The sequence below is a fragment of the Tupaia chinensis genome, unplaced genomic scaffold (genome assembly GCF_000334495.1).
Source record: "Tupaia chinensis unplaced genomic scaffold, TupChi_1.0 Scaffold000609_1, whole genome shotgun sequence".
Lineage (NCBI taxonomy): Eukaryota > Metazoa > Chordata > Mammalia > Scandentia > Tupaiidae > Tupaia > Tupaia belangeri.
Window position 1 is genome coordinate 2,548,974 of NW_006160128.1, and position 24,630 is coordinate 2,573,603.

General features: G+C 42.9%; 1 protein-coding gene and 1 long non-coding RNA gene across 2 annotated transcripts in view; one reads left to right on the forward strand and one right to left on the reverse strand.

The window, feature by feature from the left end:
• The window catches only part of ARG2 (arginase 2), a 41,085-nt gene extending 19,568 nt beyond the window's left edge, over positions 1-21,517 (reverse strand). Inside the window, exons 1-2 of the mRNA XM_006158775.2 lie at positions 21,348-21,517; positions 20,435-20,507 (exon numbers count right to left, since the gene is read on the reverse strand). Coding sequence (XP_006158837.1) covers positions 20,435-20,507; positions 21,348-21,458 — 184 coding nt within the window. The 5' untranslated portion in view covers positions 21,459-21,517. The remainder of the gene's footprint in view (positions 1-20,434; positions 20,508-21,347) is intronic.
• Positions 21,518-21,586: 69 nt separating this feature from the next.
• On the forward strand, positions 21,587-22,232 carry LOC114009722 (uncharacterized). The gene is made up of 2 exons (XR_003551108.1): positions 21,587-21,747; positions 21,952-22,232. It is a non-coding gene; the product is annotated as an uncharacterized LOC114009722 (long non-coding RNA).
• The last annotated feature ends 2,398 nt before the right edge of the window (positions 22,233-24,630 follow it).

Here is a 24,630-nt window from a genome sequence, read left to right on the forward strand (position 1 = left end):
AGAGAGCAACTCCTAAAAGATAAAGTACTGTTCTTTATACCATTTTTTAAAAAGATAATATTTATTATTATTATTATTATTTTAATTTGACCAGAGAGAAAAAAAGAGAGAGAGAGAAAGTGAGAAAGCAAGTCAACAGGTTGGGACTTGGACTACAGTAGGCCATATGGGAGTCCAGCATCTTGACCACTATGCCACCTGCCGGCTCCCACTTTATAGCATTTTAAAAAATTATTTGTACTCTATGTACCTAGTTCTAGAAAGGATTTGAAGGGAGAAACAACTGGCTAGTGAGTGCAGTTTTGCCAATTATCAGTCATGATGTGCAGCTCCCTGGTGGGTTGCCCTTGCAAATCTGCTGAAGGAATCTCAACTCAGATGGCATTCCACACTATTGTGGGCTGAAGGCCCAGAGTGCCACACTAGATAAAAAAGAAAATTCCTGCCTCTGCTCCTAACTTCCTACCAGAGTCAAGATTTCTTTTTCCTTTTTTTTAAAAAGAATTATTTATTTAATTTTATTGTTATTATTATTATTATTATTTAATTTGACCAGAGAGAGAGAGAGAGAGAGAGAAGGAAAGTGAGAAAACTAGCCTGCAGCTCCAGGACTCAAATCTGGGTCGGCCATGTGGGAATCCAGTGCCTCAACCACCATGCCACCTGCTGGCCCCAAGAGTCAAGATTTCTAACCAAGTTCATTTCTAAACCCCTCCCACCTCATATGATTGTTTAAATGAGATAATGAGGATTAAATGAGATAATGAGGATTAAATGAGATACAAGGGAAGGCTTGACACATGCTAAGGATTGGACATTAGTTCTACTAGATGAAGCAACTTTGTGGTTTTTCTCCCACTATATCTATTTTCTTTTCCTTGAAACTGATGGTGTAACCTAAAACTTCTCCAAACCTGTAATAGGACTATGTCATCTGGATGAAAACAGTTTTTGGTGAGAAGTAGCAAATAAGCACAGACTCCAAATTTCTTTTTTGAAATGGATCCTAAAGAATCCAGCTCTTACACACAGCTTGAATTTTCTGTTCCATATAAAAGAATATAAAGGCAAGGCCAACTAAATCTTAGAACACCAGTTCTGTGAAAGCCCTAAGCACAGTACCACACCCCGCTCTTACTCAATTCTTAGGCCACACAGGAAGGTGCTGCTCCTTCGTTTCCTATTCAGTAGTTCTCTCTTAGGTCAGTAGTTCTCTCTTAGGTGGAGGAGGGAGCCAGGAAGAGTTGCATTGCTAGACCTATCCTCAATAGAGTTTGTTCATTATTAGAGAGGAACAAGTATATTCATTGAAAGATTAAGTTATTTATTTATTTATTTTTTTTTTTTTGGAGAGTTTTCGCTGTAGCCCAATCACCTTGCAAGAGTTAAAATTTAATGTGACGTATCTTCTGATTCATACATTCTTAAAAATCTGAGGAACCAGATGGCTTTTGAGTAGCAAATAATTTTGAGAGAGGAAACAACTGAGCTGGTCGTGATGTGAATGTACTTACAGAGGAAAGCTATGATGTTTTGCCCACTTCCTTCCTCGAAATTTTTCTATGTGCTTATTGTGTGCCCAGTGCTCTGCTGGGCCCTGGGAATATGGAGATCAGAATGGCGGCAGCCTTAAGGGGCTCACTGCCTGGTGAGAAGACAGCAGGGCAAGTGGCAGTCCAGCCCAGTGCTAACTGCGATGACACAGCTGTGTGCAGGGTATGATGTGAGGAAACCCAGCAAGGGAAGAATCAGGAGAACTTCTCTGAAGAGGCAAAAAGTCCAACTCCAGAAGGTACCAATCAAGAATAAAAAGGGAGGGAGAAGTGCTTACCAAAGAGGATATAAAATCTCCAGCTCCACTGAACAATCCACAATTTTCCTGAGTCTATCCAGAGGATTATGGCGATAAGACACAGGAGGAGGGGACAGGGCACAGATTCTAAACACAGTGGAGCAAACTAGGGTTTCCCAGTCAAAAAGTAACAAATGTGCACTTCAGGTGAGTCTTCAGATAGCACTGAGGAAATGGACTGGCCTGGAGAAGAGTCGCCCCAGGAGGAGCTAAATGAGGCGGTGGGAGAGGACAGTAAGATTAGCGGGCATAGGGACCAGCAGATGGCAAAATGGCTATGTCACTGGACTCCCATGTAGTCAACCACAGTTCAAGTCCCGGGCCCAGTGGCTTAAACTCACGCCAGGCACGTGTGCGTGTGTGCCCAAGATCCCAAGAGGAAAATGGAGAAGGGATTGTGGCATGGCCATCCCCCATGGGGGGTGATTTCTCACTTTCTGTCTCTCTGTCTCTCTCTGTCTTTCTGGCTAGCACACATGTCCTATAGCAAAAACCTCTGAAAAAAAAAAAAATTAGCATGGAGGAGAGATAACCTCTGACCTCCAGCTCACTCTCTGGCTCTGCTACAGCCATAGAAAGACATGGAGGAAGGGAGTGACCAAAGATTATGGCAAATTCTGGATATGTTGACATGGAGGTATTAGAGACGATTCTATTGTAAAGACAGAGAGGGGCCAGCTGGTGGCATGGTGGAAAAAGGCGCTGGATTCCCACATGGTCAACCGCGGTTTCAGTTCCGGACCTGGTGGCTTACTTTCTCATTTTCCTTTTCTCTCTGTCTCTCTCTGTAATCAAATTTTAAAAAATAATAATAACTAATGGAATTAAATAAACAAACAGTTCTTAAAAAAAAAAAAGACAAGACAGAGAGATAAGTTAGTGGATCAATTCTAGGCAATATTCAATAGCTGGTATGTCACTCCTGAGGGAAGTGTACACCTATGAAGCAGTATTGCCAAAACAAAACAAAAAACAGATCTACTCCCAGTCTATAGGAAAAACAGAGGACAAAGAACATGTCATAGGACACCAAGAGGCTGTGATCTACAACATCCAGACTGAGAGAAATCCTGCAAAATGACCTAGATTCTTCTACAAATAAAATGCAACGAAGACAGAAACACACACACACCACAGATAGAGTGTTGCAGAAAACCAGACACTGAGGAGTGGAAATCAGCACTCGGAGAGACTAGGAGCACTGTTTATTACACCAGCAGGCACGGAGGAGTTAACACTCAAAATCTCCGGCCCCAACTGGAGGTTGGACATGACTGGGGGTTGGACACGGTCTTTTATGGGGGAATTGGGGTACGGGTGGGGATTGGGCTCAGATCGTAGTGTCAAAGGGAAGAGTCAGAGAAGCAGAAAACCTAATCTATTCAAGGTACCAATCCATTCAAAATACTAATCCATTCACGGTACTAATCTATTCAAGGTACTAACCCACCCAAGGTTTTCAGGTTAACCTGTAGCCCCAGGGAAGGGCAGTAAATTTGCTGGAGGGCAGAAGCCTTAGACAGCTATCAGCCCTGAGTTATTAGTCATAGGGATTTATAGTTTATAATGGAGACACTCCTCCATGATGGAGTCTCACCTGCTTCAAGAGGAGGAACCTATAAGAATTAAAAGATATCCATCAATAGGGGATTTATTTAAATCCCTATTCAAATTTGGGAGGAAAAAACTACCAAAAACTGTAAGTCAATCAATCAATGTTTACAGATACAAACAGTTAAGAGGCTTAATTTCCCTGTTGAAAATATGGAAAGAGATATTTACCTTTTTCTGTTTCAGAATTGCTTTTCTCAAATTTATGAGAGTCTCCAGAATGACTAGGTCAGTCTTCTGCCAGCCTCACTATCCAGGAATGTTTTCCCTCAAGGACCCAGGAGCCACTTTTCGAAATGTAAATATCTAGGGAGATAGGACCCCAACCTACAGATCCCTGTGGAAAGGAAGAGTCTACTTTCCCTGGGGATAAACAATAAAGGATCTTGCTCCAATCTGCAAAACTACTTTCTGTGTCAACTTTGGCTTTTAACACACACGGTCTCTCCAAGTTTCATGAAAACTTAGGATGAACTCTGTGCAATAAAAGTCCCCTGAAAACGTGTGCAGTGGGTTTCCCTTGCTTGGCTATGTAAAAGAGTGAGATTTCTTTCTCTGCAATCTTTTAGAAGATTGCCTGTGATGCACATCATATTCTAGTTTAACACTTATTCAATCATAAAACTTTTTTTCTACTACCTTTTTTTTTTCCCCCTTAAGAATTATTTTTATTATTTATTTATTTCACTTTGACCAGAGAGAGAAGTAAGAAAGCAAGCTACCAGGTCTGGGACTTGAACCATGGTCAGCCATGTGGGAGTCCAACGCCCTTAATCACCATGCCATTTGCTGACCCCCGTGGAGAGGTTTTCTATGTTAAGATTCTGGGACATTACCCAGGACTGGAGTTTGATATGAATTTATTTTAGATGGCAAGCATGGGAGCTCCTTTAGCAATTATAAGAAAAAAGAAACAATATGTCTGTGACTTATTTCAAAATGGTCTGGAGATGAGGTGAAAACCATTGCCATGTAGGGAACCAGCAGTTAGTGTAATGGCTATGTTGCTGGATTCCCACGTAGTCGACCATGGTTCTTGTTCTGGACCTGGTGGCTTAAAACTCACACCGGGCGCGTGTGCATGCGTGCCCAAGATCCCGAGAGGAGAATGGAGGAGAAGGGATTGCGGCGTGACCATCCCCCCTGGGGGTGATTTCTCGCTTTCTGTCTCTCTGTCTCTGTCTGGCGAGCGTAAGCGCCCTATAGCGAAAAACCTCTCAAAAAAAAAAAATTGCCATGTACAGGTGATAGACATTGGGTGATGGATTCGCTAGGTTGGTTGTATTACTGTCTCTACTTTTATTATGTTTGAACATTTCCAGAATAAAAGTTTAAGAGAGAAGATAAATGAGAGACATGTGATATACAAGTTTGGAGGACCTTCCAAGGAGAAATAAGTATTAGAAATAAAGCTTTAGGAGGCATCAGCATACTGACAGTAAAGACATGGAAATGGACAGACTGCCAACCAAGACAGTGTAAGGATCAAGGCCAGTCCTGGGAACACCAACATGTAAGAGGTAGGTAGAAAAAAAAAAAAGAAGAGCAAGCAAATCTAATCTCCAGAATTAAAACCAGAAGAAGACAGTAGCATCAGTTTCAATAAGGAAGGAGTGGCTAACACTATCGACTAAAGTGAAAGTTACATCCTCCACTGTATTAAAAAGTAGGTGTGGGGGGGGGCAGCAGGTGGCATAGTGGTTAAGGTTCTTTATTGCCACATAGCTGACCACAGTTCGAGTCCCAGACCTGGTGTCTTGAAAATCCCAGGAGGTGATTTTTTTCACTTTTCCTGTATGTCTTTGAAGTCTACACACCCTATGGAAAAAAACCTAAGGGGGGGGCAGGTTAGAGACCTCAGCAAAACCCATTTCACTGCAATTGATGAATTGATGACCCAGGAAGCCAGATTTATAGAAAACTCAAGTGTGGAAAGACAGTGAGGAAGCCAGGAATGCAGAACTGAAGGACAACAGAATGACTGGACAATAGCTAGCCGGCTACATGAGACCAAGGGGCGAGGAGTGGCAGGTGGGTCAAATATGCATATTTAATTATTATAGGAGGGACAGGTTAGTAGAGGGAACTTGAGATATAAGGGGATAGTAGGGAATAGCTAGAACAAGGACCCTCAGAAGAGGACAGGAACCTAGATCACAGGGAAATAGTGTGAGTGTGTGTTAGTTGCCCAATGTCTGTTCTTTCCTTCTTCCTTGGACATGATTTTTAGCTGGGAGCTTTACTTCTTGGAATAGACTAAATCTACTAACTTCCCTTATAATGAATGTGGCCATGTGACCAGTCCTGGCCATCGAACAGATGTGTCCTGCAGCAACGTAAAGAGAAAGTTCTCCCTTTATCCTCCCCTTTGTTCATTCTTCCATTCAAAATGCCAGAAATGAGGGTAACCCATCTGGGATCATTAGGCAGAGACCTTGCCCCATTGCATAAGATAAGATTATATCTAGTTTAGGCTGGCAGGTGATGTGCTGGTTAAGGGCGCGGGCCTCTCACATAGCAGACAATGGTTCAAGTCCCAGACCTGGTGGCTTGCTTTCTCACTCCCCCTCCGCTCTCTCTGTCCTTCTCTGGTCAAATTAAATTAAATCAATAAAGTTAAATAAAATAATTCTTTAAAAAATATATTAGAAAAAAAAAAGATTACATCTAGGTCTAAATGTCAAAAAACAGATCCGCCAAATCAGCTGTGGATACTCTCTCCAGACTCTGTTTGCATGAAGTAAAATAAACTTTTATAACTTTATTACCAGGGGAGTTTGGGCTCCTGGGTGGGGGTGAGAAAGCACCTCTATGGGAGTCAGTCATGCTGCAATCCCTTCTCCATTTTCCCCTCCAGCAGAGATTTGGGGTACGCACGCACATACACACACACACACACACTCAGCATGTTTTCCAAAACAACATGTCTGGGATTTGCCACATGGTCAGCCATATGTTATTCAGGAGCTCTAATGACCATGTCACTGGCTGGTTTTTGTCATTGGGCATGTGTGCTCACCAAAAAGAGACAGAGAGAGGGAAAGTGAAGGATCACTCTCAGGGAGTTGGCCATGTTTCAGTCCCTTCTCTGGGTTTTGAGTGCATACACACACACACACACACACACACACACACACACCATCATTTTCAAGCTTCCAGGTATAGGACTCAAACTGCAGTTGACCATGTGTGAGTTCAGCTCCTTAACCACCTCACCCCCCAGACCCCAAACCTATTTTTTTTTTTTGAGAGATCCTCACTGTAGGGTGCGTGCGCTCACCAGACAGACAGACAGAGACATAGAGACAGAAAGCGAGAAATCACCCCCCCGGGGGGATGGTCACGCCGCAATCCCTTCTCCTCCATTCTCCTCTCGGGATCCTGGGCACGCACGCACACGCGCCCGGCATGAGTTTTAAGCCACCGGGTCCGGGACACGAACCGCAGTCGACTACGTGGGAGTCCAGCAACATAGCCATTACGCTAACTGCTGGTTCCCCAAACCTATTCTTTTTTGAAAGCCATTGTTACTTTTGTTATTTTAGGGTCTTATCACATGTAGTCTCATCTATCTAATATCTGAGTGTTAAAAAATAAAAGGAAAAAGCTTAACAAAAATCTCTCTATGGAAAACATATGAACAGCCAAAAAGCATATGAGGAAATGCTCAACATCTCTCATCATAAGGGAAATGCAGATTAAAGCCACAATGAGATACCACCTAATTCCTGTCAGAATGGCAAAGATTAAAGATACAAAAAGTGATTAAGTGTTGGTGGGGTTGTGGTGAAACGGAAACTCTCCTACACTGTTGGTGGGATTGTAAATTGGTCCAGCCACTGTGGAAAACAATATGGAGGTTCCTCAAAGATCTACAAATAGAATTACCATTTGATCCAGCAATCCTATTCCTGGGTATCTACCCAAAGGACAGGAGAATGCTCAGTTGGAAAAGTGCTTGCATATCAACATTTATTGCAGCATTATTCACAATTGCTAAGACAGAACTAACCCAAATGTCCACGAACAGATGAATGAATTGAAAAAGTGTGGCACATATATCCTATGGAATACTAGTCAGCCGTAAAAAACAACAAGACCCTGGCATTTGGTAAAAAGTGGTCAAATACATAATTGATTATTGAGTGAAGCAAGCCAGGCTATGAAGAAAGATATTGTATGTATCTACTTAATACATACTGACTATCTGCACTCTATGGTAGAGATTGAAATATTGGAGGGCAAAAAAGCAGTGAAAATAGTTATGGATGTTGAAGACAGTGTGGAACTGCGGGGGTGGGGTAGGGAAGAATATAGAGAAGGATAGCAAGAGGACAAATACAGAGGCATGACATTTATGGGACACATAAATGGTTTATTACCTGTTGATAATATGTATAGTATTCTCAACTGGATTGGTCTGAAAAGTAGTTTATGTTGGGTAAATTCTCTTTACAAGACAAATGATATATAGTGACTGAAAGTTTAAAAAATTATAATGAGAACAATAATAATATGAAAAATAAAGAAAAGCTATTTGATGATGATATGGATAGTATTATCTTTGTCTTGACTGATACGTATGGTAATCGTGCTGGAAAAAGAAATGTTATACACTATAAAGATATGTGTGATTAAATTTAATATAAAAAAATAAAAATAAAATAAAAGGAACAGGATCTTTGTCCTTACAACTAATTTGAGAGAATGACAGGGAGAAAATTATGAGTTTATACCTGAGTTGGAAAAGCAGAGTCTTGAAGATTATAGGCAAAGATTTGAAATAGCTGTCATGTAAATATAAGACAGAGCGCATAGTCTTCAGAAGTTGTTGAAGTTGAAAATATTTATGATGGTGTGCTCTAAGTTTCTTCTGCCACAGTAACAGCTGAAAAGGCAGTTGACTGGATCAGTCCAGGAGGGTTCCAGTTCTACATGGCCAGAGTAAGGTTCTCGATTACTTCTGCTACTACTTACTGTGTGACCTTGGGAAAGTTGAGTTATGCTACATTATTATTTTTTTAATTCTCAAATTTTATTTAGAGATCAAAATAGTGTGCTAAATAAGTTGAAAAATATCCGAACACACAGTATTGTTCTATCTCTAAGAGGCCAAAACCTGGGCCAGCTTCATGGTGCAGGAGTATTGTGCTGACCAAGAGAAACCATTTCTCACATAGTGACCATGGTTCAAATCCCTGTCCCAGTCAGCCTGAAACATAGTGGGTACGCGCAGGAGTACCCGAGATCCTGTGGACTAGAGGACTGGAGGAAGGGAATTGTGGAGGGTCATTTGGAGGATGCTCATACCACTCTCTTGCTCTTATTCTCACAAGCATGTGCCTGTGTTCTACTGCAAATAAAGGGGAAAAATGATTAGGACCAGCCTTGTGGTCTAGTGGTTAATGAAACAGATAACTACATGGCTAATCATGTAGCTCAGGTCCCAGCCCGTGACTTGAAAAACATTAGGTATATGTATATGAGTGTCCAATGTCCCAACAGGATGAAGAGATGGAGGAGAATGGAATGCAGTATGAACCACACCCTACTGGGAGGGGTGCTTTCTCCCTCTCCCTCTCTCTCATCTCTCTGGTGAACTCAGACACAGTCTGACAAATAAGAAAGAAAGAAGGAAAGAAAGAAAGAAAGAAAGAAAGAAAGAAAGAAAGAAAGAAAGAAAGAAAGAAAGAAAGAAAGAAAGAAAGAACGAACCTTAAAATGACCTTCTTTGTTCTTAGTATATTCTTGTATATTGATTTTTTTTTTTTACTATTTTATTTTTAAATTTTTTAAAAAAAATTTTGCTAGAGGACATGTGTTCTCACTGGAGAGAAACAGAGAAAGAAAGAGAAAGAGAGAAAGTGAGAAAGCACCCATCAGGGGAATGGCCACACCTCAACCTCTTCTATTCTGTTATCTTCTTAGGATTTTGGGAACACATGCCCATCACGTTTTTCAAGCCTTCAGGTCGGGAACATGAATGGGGCAATTGGCTATGTTGAGATCCAGTCACCTGAATCACCATGTCACTGGCTGTGATTTTAAATCATGATTAAAAAAAACAACAACATGTAATGGGCCAGTAGGTGGTGTGGTAGTTAAGATGCTGGACTCCCACATAGCTTCCCATGGTTCAAGTCCTGAACCTAGTGGCTTGCTTTCTCATTCTCCCTTTCAATCTCTCTTTGTCTCTCTCTGTTCAAATAAAAATAAAAATAAAAATAAATAATAATGATTTTTTAAAATAAATAAATAATTCTTAAAAAAAAACACATGTAACATAAAATTTACCATCTTAACCATTTTTAAGTATAATTCAGTAGAATTAAGTACGCCTGTACCATTGTGTAACCATAACCAACATCCACCTCTAGGACTCTTCATTGTGCAAAACTGACATTCTATGCTTATTAAATAATGACTCCCCATTTTTCCTTTCCCCCGAGTCCCTTAATAGGCTTGAGGTTCAATGACATTAAAGCCTAGGTCAGAATTTCCTGCCTTTTGGGGTCTAGCAGGTGGCATGGTGGTTAAGGTGCTGGACTCCCATACGGCCAACCACAGTTTGAGTCCCAGGCCTGATGACTTGCTTTCTCAGTCTCTCTCTCTCTTTCTCTCTCTCTCTGTCTCTCTGGTGAGTGGAAGTGCTCAATAGCAAATTAAAATAATAATAATAACAAAATTAAATAATTCTTTTTAAAAATTTCTGCCTTTTAAAAAACTGACTAATATTCCATTGTACATATGCATTACATTTTGTTTAATCACTCAACAGGTACTTGGGTTGCTTTCAACCTTTTGGCTACTAAGAATAGTGCAAAATTGAACATGGATATATAACTATCTCTTTGAGATCTTGTTTTCAGTTCTTTTTAGTATATATGTAGAAGTGGAATTGTTGGATCTTATAGTAATTCCATTCCTAACTTTTTCAGGAACCACCATTTGTTTTCCACAGCAGCTATACCATTTTATGTTCCTACCAACAGTACACAAGGATCCCAATATCTCCACATTCTTGCTAATATTTATTTTGTTTTTTCGATGCCACTTCTCAGCTCAGGACTCAGCTTCTATTCCTCTACTACAGTGTGGCACAGACAATGTTCAAAGCAATGGACTGGTCAGGTCCAGGACTTGAACTGCAGTCAACCATGGTTCAGTGCCTTAACCACCACACTACCTGCTGGCCCCCACCTGGCATGATTAAAAAAATTTTTTAAAGAATTTTTAAAATTTTATTTTATTCATTCATTTATTTTAATTTGACCAGTGACACACACACACAGAGAGAGAGAGAGAGAGAGAAAGAGCATATAAACTGTGGTTGGCCATGTGGGAACGTCCAGCACCTTAACCACCACACCACCTGTGGTCCCCACCCAGCATGATTTTCAAGTTACCAGGTCTGGGACTTGGTCAGCCATGGGGACCCAGCACCTTCACCATGCCACTTGCTGGCCCCAATCAGTAGTTTTTAATATATTCAAACATCTTGGAAAAACAGCATTAATTCCATGTCAGGTTAACCATCCTCCAAAAAGAAACCCATACCCTTTAGCAATCATTTCTCATTCCCCTCTCCCCAACCACCTGGGAATCACTAATCTATTTTGTGCTTATACATATTTGCCTATTCTGGACATCTCATATAAATGCAATGATACCGTACATGGCCTTTCATATTTCCCTTTCACGTAGCTTAATGTTTTCAAGGTTCATCTATGTTACAACATGATTTTGTATCTAATTCCTTTTATAGCTGAAAAATATTGAATTGCATGGACAGAACACATTTTTCTGATTCATCAGTTCATGAGTATTTGGCTTGTTTCTATTTTTTGAGGGTTATGAACAAAACATGCTGCTGTCAACAGCATGCTGTTTTCAGTTCTGTTAGGTACATATGTAGAAGTAGATTTGCTCAATCATATGGTAACTACTTGTTTAACTTATTGTGGAACTGCCAAACTATTTTCCAAAGTGGATGCACAATTTCACGTTCCTAAAAGCAGTATATGAGAGGGTTTTTTTAAAAAAAAATTTATTTAACTTCATTTATTTTATTTTTATTATTTATTTTAATTTGACCAGAGAGTTACAGAGTGAGACACAGAGAGAGAGAGAGAAAGGGAAAGTGAGAAAGCAAGCCACCAGTTCAGGACTAGAACCACAGTCGGCCCTGTGGGAGTCCAGTGCCCTTAGCTACCACACTACCTGCTAGCCCCTAAAAGCAGTATACATGAGTTCTAAACCCTCTATATCCTTACATTTGGTGGTCTTTTTCTTTTTTCTTTTTCTTTTTTGGAGAGGTTTTTGCTATAGAGTATGTGCGCTCGCCAGACAGAGAGAGAGAAACAGAGAGGCAGAAAGGAGAAATCACCCCCCATGGGGGATGGCCATGCCACAGTCCCTTCTCCTCCATTCTCCTCTCGGGATCTTGGGCACGCATGCACACGTGCCCGGCGTGAGTTTAAGCCACGGGGTCCGGGACGCGAACCGCGGTCGACTACATGGGTGTCTAATGACATAGCCATTACACTAACAGCTGGTCCCTTTTTTTTTTTTTGAGAGAGGTTTTTGCGTTAGGGCACATGTGCTCGTCAGAGAGAGAGAGAGACAGAGAGAGAAGGAAAGTGAGAAATCAACCCCTGAGGGGATGGCCATGCCACAATCCCTTCTCCTCCATTCTCTTCTTAGGGTCTTGGGCACGTATGCACACGTGCCTGGTATGATTTTCAAGTCTCTGGGTCCGGGACTCGAATCCTGGTTGGCCATGTGGGAGACAAGTGACACAACCACTACAACATCTGCTGGCCCCATTGTCTATGTTTTTTTATTACAGTCATCTGAATGAGTATGAAATGATATTTCACTGTAGTTTTTATTTGCATTTCCCTAATGATTATTATGTTTGTGGGCCACTTGTATAACTTCTTTGGAGAAATGTTGCTAATCTTTAAAGCTGAGTTTTCTTTTTGTTGTTCAGTTGTTATAATTATTCATATATTCTGGGATATTCAGATATATGAATTACAAATATTTTCTCCTATTCTATGGGCTATCTTTTCACTTTCTTGGTAAGGGTCCATTGAAGTACAATGTTTTTTATTTCATTAATGAAGTCCAGTGTATGTGTTTTTATTCAACCACTTGTGATTTTGATGATTGATGGGATATCTAAGAAATCACTGCCTAATCCAAGGTCACGGAGATTTACTCCTATATTTTCTTCTAACAGTTTTATAGTTTTAGCATTACACTTAGGACTTTAGTCCATTTTGATCTAATTTCTATATATAGTGTGAGGTGGGGATCCAAAATTTTTTTAAAGGATTATTTTATTTTAACTTTATTTATTATTATTGTTACTTTCCAGTGTGATCAGACAGACACAGAGAGAGAGGGAAAGTGAGAAAGCAAGCCACCAGATTCAGGACTTGAACCACGGTTGGCCATGTGGGAGTCCAGTGCCTTTAACTACCACACCACCTGCCAGCCCCTCAAATTTTTTTTTTTATGTGCAGATATGTTGTTGTCCCAGAACCATTCACAGAATGAAGACTCTTCTTTCTTTCCTTATTGACTTGTGTTCATCAAATAAAGACATCCTTATAATGAGGTCTTCTAGGGAAGCAACAGACAGGTTGAATAATAATACTATGGTGATGGTCTTTGAAGGGGCCCCAACCCTGCTCTGCCCCCTCCAGTGACTGCTAGACTCCTGGTTTTCACTGTGATTGTGGCTGGTAGTTTTCAAGGCTACTGCTGAGCCCAAAAGGGATTGTATGGGAATACCGCAAATGAAAATGACAAAAAGCTCACTATTCTTGCTGTGATTCATTCATCTGTTCAGCTGTTTTTCCTAAGTAAATGCTCCTCAGCTTACTGAATTTTTTGGCTAATTTCCAGAATTCTGAAAAAAAAAAAGTTCCCCAAGTTCTGGGGCCCAGGACTTGGCATAATGGCTATGTCACTGGACTCCCATGTAGTTGACTGTGGTTTGAGTCCCGGACTCGGTGACTTAAACTCACTCTGGGCGCATGTGCATGCGTGCGTGCTCAAGATCGCGAGAGGAGAATGGAGGAGAAGGGATTGCAGCGTTCCCATCCCCCCCCCGGGGGGGGGGTGATTCTCACTTTCTGTCTCTCTCTGTCTTTCTGGTAAGCGCATGCACCCTTATAGCAAAAACTTCTCAAAAAAAAAAAAAACCAAAAAAACAAAAAAACTGATTCTGAACATTTCTGCCAAGGTTTACATTCCTTTTAGGAAAGAAAAATTTTCACTGATGCCACTATATATTGTCTTAAAACAACTTAAATACCCCTGTCAAAATACAGATTTCTGGCTTTTCTTTAAAAACTGTAGATATGGGGACCAGCATTGGCGTAATGGCTATGTTGCTGGACTCCCATGTAGTCGACCACGGTTTAAGTCCCAGACCCTGTGGCTTAAATTCACGCTGAGTGCATGTGCATGCGTGCCCAAGATCCCAAGAGGAGAATGGAGGAGAAGAGACTGCGGCATGGCCATCGCTCCTGGAGGTGGGAGGTGATTTCTCACTTTCTGTCTCTCTGTCTCTGACTGTCTTTCTGGCGAGCGCATGCACCCTATTAAAAAAAAGAACAAAAACTGTAGATACATTATGGGGCCAGCAGGTGGTGTGGTGGTTAAGGTGCTGGACATTCCCACATGGTCAACCACGGTTCAAGTCCCGGACCTGGTGGCTTGCTTTCTCACTTTCCTTCTCTCTGTGTGTCTGTCTTTCTCTGGTCAAAAGAAAATTAATGTATGAATAAATAAAATTAAATAAATAATTCTTTTAAAAACCCTGTAGATACATTAACTGTAAAATAAAATATAAACATTTTAAAAAAATGTAAAGATTTCATGTTGGGTGAATTCTCTTTACAAGCCAAGTGATATATGGTGATTGAATGTTTAAAAAAAATAATGAGAATAAATAATAATAATCTGAAAAAGATGGTGAAAAGCTGTTTGATGATGATGATGATATAGATAGTAAGGTCTTTGTCTTGACTTGCATGCATGGTAATCATGATGGAAAAAGAAATGTAATACACTGTAAAGATATATGTGATAATAATAAAAAAGGTGGGACCAGCAGTTAGCATAATGGCTATGTCACTGGACTCCCACATAGTCGACCGCGGTTTGCGTCCTGGACCCAGTGGCTTAAACTCACACCGGGCACATGTGCGTGCGTGCCCAAGATCCCGAGAGGAGAATGGAGGAGAAGGGATTGCAGTGTGGCCATCCCCCCAGGGGGGTGACTTCTCACTTTCTGTTTCTCTGTCTCTCTCTGTCTGTCTGGCGAGTGCACGTGCCCTATAGCAAAAACCTCTCCAAAAAAAGAAAAAAGAAATAATAATAATAAAAAAGGGACTAGCAGTTGGTATAAGGACTATGTCTCTACACTCCCATGTAGCCGACCCTGGTTTGAGTCGTGGACCCGGTGGCTTAAACTCATGCTGGGCACATGTGTGTCCGTGCCCAGGATCTCTAGAGGAGAATGGAGGAGAAGGGATTGCAGTGTGGCCATCCCCCCAGGGGGGTGACTTCTCACTTTCTGTTTCTCTGTCTCTCTCTGTCTTTCTGGCAAGCGTATGCGCCCTATAGCAAAAACCTCTCAAAAAAAACAAAGATTAAAAAAAAAAAAAAAACCAACCTGGAGCTGTAAGAGTTGAGCTGATGACCTATGCCTGCCTTCCCAAGGCAACCACTGGCTAGAGCTTAGTAATGGCGTTTTGTTCCCTGAGTATTCTAAACACCTTTCTGACTCAAGGTCTTTGCACTCATGCTGCCTACTTGAAATACTGTTCTCCCAGACAGTCACAGCCTCCTTTCCATTTCTCAAAAGTCTGCTCACCTAGCAGCTTCTCAGTGAGGCCTCCCCATCTACCTATGCATCCCTGGCACTTGCTGTCCACCCACCTTTGCTTTTATTTATTCTATGGCATTCATCACCACTGGACATGCTGTGTGTTTCTTTTATGTCCATTTCCAATCTCCTGTTATTAGAACAAGAATTCCATAACAGGGAATTCTGCTTTATTCACTACTCTATTTCCAGCACCTGGGACTTATTACTCAGTTATAAATTCATATCTACAAATCAGTGAGTGAATAAACTTGTTACTGTTTTTAGTAACTAACAGCAGTTCTTGAGAAAAAGAAACCTGAAAATAATTAAACAGCTTTGATATGAGTTCATATTAATTTTGATATTAATTCATTCAACAGGTTTTGACAACATATACAGTTCTGTAACTGCCACCATTCTCAAGATATAGAAAACAAAAAGTGATTTTTTTTTTTTTAAGTCATGGTAGCACATTAAGGTATGTCTATTTATTACAGTCAGGGATACCTAGAACTTGAAAATAACTCTAAGCTAAAAAAACCTTGATGCTGCTATTTTCCAAAGTCAAGTTCAGGAACATGATGATTCAAATATCAAAGCCCTCAGGTCAGCAGGTGGTGTGATGGTTAAGGGCTTTGGACCCCATATGCCAACCACAGTTCAAATCCTGGACCGGGTGGCTTGCTTTCTCACTTTCCCCCTCTCTCTCTCATTCTGTCCCTTTCTGGTCAAATTAAAAATAAATAAATAAATAAATAAATAAAGTTAAATAAAATAATTGTTTTTTGAGAGTTTTTTTTTTTTTTTAACTATAGGGCACGTGTGCTCACCAGAAAGCCAGAGAGAGCCAGAGAGAAAGACAGAGAGAGACAGAGAGACAGAAAGCGAGAAATCAGCCCCCAGGGGGGTGGCCATGCCACAATCCCTTCTCCTTCATTTTCCTCTTGGGATCTTGGGCACGCATGCACATGCACCTGGCGTGAGTTTAAGCCACTGGGTCTGAGACTGACCATGGTCAACTACATGGGAGTCCAGTGACATAGCCGTTACACCAACTGCTGGTCCCAATAAAATAATTCTTAAAAATAAAGTTAAATAAAGTAATTCTTAAAAATAAATAAATAAATAAATAAAATAAACACTATCTTGGGTCCTTGATCAGCAGTTGTTGCAAAAGCAAACCAGATTCCTGTGTCTCAGTATCAACCAAAGAGATTCTTTCTTTACTATCTGACAGAGAACCAAATGGAACAGAAAGAATAAATGTCCTTAGCCTGGTTGCGGGGAACCAGAATAGCTTCCAGATGGCGTCCTGAACTCTACTCTTGGACTGGTCACAGTGGTAAGTCCATGTAAACAGCTGCCCCAGTGGCTGTCGCTTCTTCAATACCACAGCAGTGTCAAATTACCATAAGGACATGTTACCACGGCTATCAGAGCTAACCAGAATTCAGATACACTGCTTCTGTGCCTTGCCAGAGCAATTCATTTCTCTGAGGCCCTCTTTAAGAGGGGGTTCAAGCCAGCAGGTGGCATGGTGATTAAGGGTGCTGGACTCCCACATGGCCAACCATGTTTTAAATCCTGGACCTGGTGGCTTGCTTTCTCACTTTCTCTCTCTCTCTCTCTCTCTCTCTCTTTCTGGTCAAATTAAAACAAATAAAAAGTAAAATAATAATGATTTTTTCTTTAAAAAGGTGGGGTTCAAAAAGTTCTCGAGGTGGCGTAGTGGTTAAGGACGCTGAACTCCCACATGGCCTACCACAGTTTGAGTCCCATACCTGGCAGCTTGCTTTCTCACTTTCTTGCTCTCACTCTTGCCCTGTTACTCTCAGGTCATATTCACATAAGTAAGTAAATAGATAAAGTTAAAATAAAATCATTCTTTGGGAACCAGCAGTTAGTGTAATGGCTATGTCACTGGACTCCCACGTAGTCGACCGCAGTTCGCGTCCCGGACTTGGTGGCTTAAAACTCACGCCGGGCACGTGTGCGTGCGTGCCCAAGATCCGGAGAGGAGAATGGAGGAGAAGGGATTGCGGCGTGACCATTCCCCCTGGGGGGTGATTTCTCGCTTTCTGCCTCTATGTCTCTCTCTGTCTGTCTGGAGAGCGAACACGCCCTATAATGAAAAAACCTTTCCAAAAAAAAAAAGTTCTCGAAAAAGTTAGACGAACATAAGGGTTTATTTTGGTGCAAAAAATGTTTAAATCCATGCATAGGTTTTTCATGATTCCCATTTTTTATGTACTCTTTGAAGACCCCTCACATATTCTACAATAAATGGTTACCTGAGAGAACCACTGAGTGTCCTTACTCAGCACAGGGAAATGGAAAAAGCACAGACCCTAAGTCAAATCATTCATTCAAAAAAACAGAAAGGTAGCTGATACCATGGCAACATGGAGACAGCCTGTGACATTAGAGCAAACGGCAAGGAACAAAGGATTCAGGGAAGTTACCTTTCTGCAAGTCGTCTCTCTTGAAATTTGACACGTGCTGCCTAACTGAACGTGTGCAGGAGGACTTATTTTGGTATTGTTTAGGAATAAAGCAATTAAAGCTTCTCTTGGTACTTTTCTCTAATATATTCCAGGAGATTAGCCAAAGCCATGTGCTGGAAATCTGCTGAGTGCCACAATCTTATTAATATGCAATGAGATTCTATTTCAGACAGCTGGCGATACTGGGCTACCAGTCAGCTAGAGCAAGGATATAACTGTACAACTAAAAATATTTGGAGAAAATGAAAGAGAAGACCAAATAAGCTGAAGCTTCACTCTCCCTTTGAGTTAGAAGTTTAAAGAAATAGTAGTAGAGGAAATAGTATTTAAATGAGAATGGCTTCCCCCAGGTTGGAGTGGAAAAATACCAAGAGCTGAGACAGGAAAGGAGGTCTACAAAGCCTGAGTAAGAGAAGCTGTTACAAGTCTGCCCATCCTCCTCATTCAGCAGCCTCTGCTGAATATTATAAAGGTTTCCTCTGTACAAGGCTGAACTGCTTCTTGTCACAAGTCCCTTCAGGCAGAAACTAGAGGCAGTGTAAGCAATTTGAGTAATGCCTGGCCCAGTTAATCGGATGGGCTGCTCTAGTGTTTTCAAAACTGATTACCAGAGATTGCTGTCTTCAATGTAAAATTATTCTTTTAAAAAGGCAGAGTGTGTACACAAAACTTTAAGGGATAGTATCCTCATTTGTAAACAGGATAAAAACTTTCTATTAGGAAACTTGTGATGCAATAAAAAGACCAGATCATAGCAACTTTCTCTTTTTTTTTTTTTTTGGAGAGGTTTTCGCTATAGGGCGGGTGCGCTCGCCAGACAGACAGAGAGAGATAAAGAGACAGAAAGCAAGAAATCACCCCCCAGGGGAGATGGTCACGCCGCAATCCCTTCTCCTCCATTCTCCTCTCGGGATCTTGGGCACACATGCACACGCACCCGGCGTGAGTTTTAAACCACCGGGTCCGGGACGTGAACCGCGGTCGACTACAGTGGGACTCCAGCGACATAGCCATTACGCTAACTGCTGGTCCCTGTTTCTGAGTTTTGGGTATTTAATACAAGTCACCCATCCATATGTAGTTGAAGGTATATGAAAGACACTTCAACTTAAGGTGATTTAAGTGACATCATTATTCTCTTGTGTTTTCTGAACGGAAAAAATTAGCAGAGGAGATTTCAGAGCAAGAACAGGGAGGGGATTTATAATTCACCTAGATTCTGTGTTGCTATCTCTAGGACATCCCTTCTGCCTCACACCTGACATTTATAGTACCAGAAAAAGTACATGAATGGCCCTGAACAACAGTGAGAGACATTTGGGTTAGACATAGGGGAGAACCTTTAATACTTACAAAGGTATTAAAATAGGCCAGCAAGGTTGGTATGGTGCTTAAGGTGGCTGGATCCCCCATAGCCAACTGTGTGGTTCAAGTCCCAGCCCCATAGGCTTGAAAAATACTCTGGGGGCATACGCATGTGTGCCCAAAATCCTGAGAGGAAAATGGAGGAGAAGGTATTGCAGTGTGGTCATCCTCCAGTGAGTACACATGTGCTATACAAAAACAAAACAACAACTAAAAAAAAAAAAAAAAGAAAGAAATTTGGCAACCTGTTCCTAAAAGAATTCTCTACTGCTATAAAAATGGCATTTATCTTTTGATCAGACTTACTTCTGGTCCTAAAATCTTAGAATACTATTCTAATTACAAGAATGCAACTTTGCCTGTGATTATCTGGTGTGTGTGTGTGAAAAATACACGCATCTGGGTCCTACCTCAGACCTAATAAACCAGACCTTTCCATGGAGGAACCTAGGAATTTGAATCTGTAACTCAGGTGATTTTTATAATCAAGTAAATTTTTAAAACACAGACTTGGGGCTACAGGTGGCATAGTGGTTAAGGTGCTGAATTCCCACATGGCCCACTGCAGTTTCAGTCTTGGACCTGACAAGCAGCAGCTTGAAAATCACACCGGGCACATGTGAGCATGTGCACCCAAAATCCCAAAAGGAGAATGGAGAAGGGACTGCAATGTGGCCATCCCCCCAGGGGGTGGTTTCTTACTTTCCCTCTCTATGTCTGTCTCTGCTGAACGCACACACCCTGTGGCACCCCCCCCCCAATAACCCACACAGATCTAATCCTTGCTTACAGTAATACAAAGCTATTAACCATAGAGAGGAAATGAATGATTCAAAGAGAGGAAACCAGTGAGACTGATGAATCATAAGCACCTCATGACTGAGTTAGGAGAACTAGGATGTTAGGGGGAAAGGTTGAGTCTGTGATTAAAGTGAAAACTACATTCTTGGCTCCACCCTACCTTCACCATCAGCTTGATGAGGCAAGTCCTGCCTCCCTCTACCTCCTTACCCTCCACACACTTACACTTGCAGCAAGACTTTCCCGACAACTCCCGGATGGATCTTAAGTTGCAGATGAGATCAAAGGAGGATCAGAAATGTGGCAGACTGTTTCCAAGAATACAGTTGACACTGCATCCCTGGTTAAAAGACCTAAGCCTCCAAACTGATCTTTTCCCAGACCTGCACAAATATCCAAAATCCAGGCACTTACCCAAACTGGAGAGCCTTTTCATCAAACCAGCTTCTCTGATAGCAGCTGGACCATATTCCACTCCTTTTCTTTTCTGTCAGTCAGACAAGTTACAGCATTAGATGTGAAGAAAGACCACTGGAGAAAAATCACTGTGGTTCACAAAAACACAGAAGTGCACTACATTGCACTTAGTTCTGAAAACCTGTGACAGCGTGCACCAGCCCTTCCATCCAATTGTTCATCAGCCAATTGCAGTGGAGGGAGAACAACCCCATCACTGGCAGTGAACCCCCCTCCTAAGCCCCTTTGTGAGAGGATGAGCACGGCCAAGACAGGGGAGAGGCTGAGCCGGGTTAGGGTCTGGTGGTTGGGGTGTGTGTGTAGCTGGGTCAGGGAGGGCCTCTAGACCGGTGAGCCCTCTTCCCCGACCGCGGGGTTTTCTTTCATTGAAGAGCGAGCACAACAGCTCCTCCGCCCTCCCGCCGCTGGAGAGGGCAGCGCCAGTTTCCTTCGGTGGATCCTGAAACCATAAACCGTCGGCCGCTCCCTTTGACTGCCTCTCTGTCGATTTTCCCCAGGGTTTCTGGCCGGTTTCTCCTCCTCCAGCCCCTCCATAGAATCCTCTCGGTCCGCCCGCCTCCACCACCTCAAGCTGGACCCACCGCGCTCTCGCTCTTTCTGGGGAGGCCCCAGAAACTCTCAAATCGCTGCCAACTGCCCTCATGGCATACAGGGTACCTCCCATCTCCCCTCTCCATCTTCTGTCGGGAAAATCCCATGTGCTCCCCCGGTGCCCAGTCGCCGGGACACGCCAGCTTTTTCCCCTTGCGGTTTTTCCCTCCTCGCCTCCCGGCCTGTCACCCACCGCCGCCTTCTCCAGGCTTTCGGGGCCGGGGGATCCTGGCCCGCGGTGCCAGCTCCCATTTCTCACCTGTCCCTGTGAGAACGGGGCTCCGATCACAGCCACGGAGTGGACGGATTTCTGCAAGGCGGAATGCACTTGCGTCCGGAGGAGACGCGAGAGGTGGCTCCTCAGGGACATGATCGGCAGCGCAGGGAACCGCAGAAGTACAGGCTGTTCCGTGCGGCTGCGGCTCAAAGCCTTCAACAGGCTCCGCCCACTGCTCCCCTGGCCCGGGGCACGCCCCTAGTGACGTCACCTACCCGGCCCGAGCTCGAAGCCGGGGACACGCCCCTGGGGCTGGCCAATAAGGGCGCGGTGAAGGACAGGTGTGTCTCTTCGAGCCAAGCGACCCCGGCCTGCCAAGTTCGCCAACTCGGCTGAACGCAGCGTCTGTTCTCGAGTCTTCACACACAGGCGTCCGCGCCGGGTAGGTGCTCTTCTACGGGAGGGCTAGCTGGGCTGGGCCTGGTATGGCTGGACCCCACATGAGTTCAGCTGCCTAGACAAAACCAGCATTCCTCTGCTCCGTTCCATCTCAAAGCGCAAAGTCCAGGAAACACCTTTTTTTTTTTTTTTTTTTTTTTTTTTTTTTTTTTTTAATTTATTCATTCTTTTTTTTTTTTTTTTAAAGGTTTGTGCCACTGGGTGCGAGCGCTTGCTGGTGAGAGACTGGGAAAGCGAGGAAAAACCTCGGAGAGGGAATGACCACACCTTTTCTCGGGATTTTGGGACACACGCACACGCCCCAGTGTGATTCTCAGGCTGGTGTGTCCAGACTGGAATTTAGGTTAGCCATGTGGGAATCCAGCAGTTTCACTACCAGCACCACCTGCTGTTCCACCCGGAAACACTCTTGCCTCACGCTGGGTGTGTAAGGTTGGGAGATCAAATATAGATTGGACTTGTTAAGTCTTCAGGTTTTCTTTTCTTTCTTTTTTTTTTTTTATTTTGAGAGAGATTTTTGGTGTAGGTCGCGTGTACTCGCCAGAGAGACAGAAAGCAAGAAATCATGGGACCAGCAGTTAGTAATGGCTATGTCGCTGGACTCCCACTTAGTTAACCACGGTTCAAATCCCGGACCCCCGGACCCGGTGACTTAAACTCACGCCGGGCGCGTATGCGTGCGTGCCCAAGATCCCGAGAGGAGAATGGAGGAGAAGGGATTGCGGCGTGGCCATCCCCCCTGGGGGGTGATTTCTCACTTTCTATCTCTCTGTCTCTCTCTGTCTGGTGAGCGCACGTGCCCTATAGCAAAAACCTCTCCAAAAAAAAAAAAAAAAAAAGAAAGAAAGCAAGCAAGAAATCATGGGGATGGTCATGCCTCAATCCCTTCTCCATTCTCCAGGGCTCTTGGATACCCCAGTGTGAGTTTTAAGCCACTGGGTCCAAGACTTGAACCACCATCGATTACCTGGGAGTCCAGCAATGCAACCAGTATGCCATCTGTATCTGCTGGTTCCCCAAGATTTCAGTTATTTTGAATGAGGTTAAGATTTACAAAACAATTGTTTTCTAAATAGATGTTTTCAATTATTTATCTGAATAATGAGATGATTAGTTATTAAAACTCAAATATTACAATGTATTTAAATTTTTATTTAGTTTTTTTTTTTTTAGGTTTTTGCTGTAGGGTACATTTGCTTGTCAGAGATAAACAGCAAAAAACACATGAGAGAGAGATCACCCCCCCACTACCACGCTGGGGGACTGTTACAGCACAACCCCTTTATTCTGCTCTCAGGATTTTGGGCATGCTTGCACATGCACCAGGTATGTTTTACAGACCACCTGTCCTGGAGAACTGGAGCCATGAAGTTGACCATGTGGGATTAAGTAGCTTTAATCACCACACCACTGGCCTGCCAGATATTGTAACTTTTGTTCAGTTCATTGTAATTATCTTGCTATTTTTCTTTATATTACCTATCACCTTATCCAATTTTACCCCTTTATTACGTTTTCTTAAGTTAAATTGGGGGAACCAGCAGTTAGCATAATGGCTATGTCGCTGGACTCCCATGTAGTTGACCGCGGTTCGCGTCCTGGACCCGGTGGCTTAAAACTCACACCGGGCGCGTGTGCGTGCGTGCCCAAGATCCCGAAAGGAGAATGGAGGAGAAGGGATTGCGGCGTGACCATCCCCTCTGGGGGGTGATGTCTCGCTTTCTGTCTCTGTGTCTCTCTCTGTCTGTCTGGCGAGCACACGCGCCCTATAGTAAAAACCTCTCAAAAAAAAAAAAAGTTAAATTGGCAGATTGTGGGGCCAGCAGGTGACATGGTGGTTAAGGCGGCGTTGGACTCCTACATGGTCAACCACAATTTGAATCCTGGACTTGGTGGCTTGATGATCACACTGGGCACTTGTGCATGCATGCCCAAAATCCTGAAAGGAGAATGGAAGAGAAGGGATTATGGTGTGGCCATAGTCACAGGGGGTGATTTTTCATTTCTTCTCTCTCTCTGTCTCTCTCTCCCTCTCTCTATCTCTCTCTCTCTGGAGAGTATAGCATCCTATGGCAAGAACCTTAAAAAAATAAAATGTGTTCACCAGACCAGCAGGTAGAGTGGAGGTTAAAGCACTATATCCCACATGTCTGACTGTTCAGTTTGAATTCTGGACTCGATGGCTTAAAAATCACGTCGGGCATGTGTGTGTGTGCCCAAGGCCCAAACAGGAGAATGGGAGAGAAGGAATCGTGGTATGGCCATCCCCCTGGCAGGTGATTTCTCATTCTTTCTCTTTCTCTAGTGACGCATGTACTCTATAGCAAAACAAAACAAACAAAAAAGCACTTATTCACTCCTTGCCAGTATTTACTGAGTGCCTAGTATATGCAAAGCATTGTTAATAGAGATGGAGACAGATAATAGCTCATCACTGACAGTGCTGATATTCTTCTGGAAAAGACAAAAAAATAAATAGGGGCCATCAGGTGGCATGGTGGCTAAGATGCTGGACTCCTACATGGTCAAATGCAGTTTAAGTCCTGGACCTGGTAACTTAAAAATCATGCCAGGCACATGTGTGCTCATGCCTAAAATCTCAAGAGGAGAATGAAGAAGAGACTATGGGGGAACCAGCAGTTAGCGTAATGGCTATGTCGCTGGACTCCCACATAGTCGACCGCGGTTCCTGTCCCGGGACCGGTGGCTTAAAACTCATACCGGGCGCGTGTGTGTGCGTGCCCAAGATCCCGAGAGGAGAATGGAGGAGAAGGGGTTGCGGCGTGACCATCCCCCCTGGGGGGTGATTTCTCGCTTTCTGTCTCTATGTCTCTCTCTGTCTGTCTGGCGAGCGCATGCGCCCTAC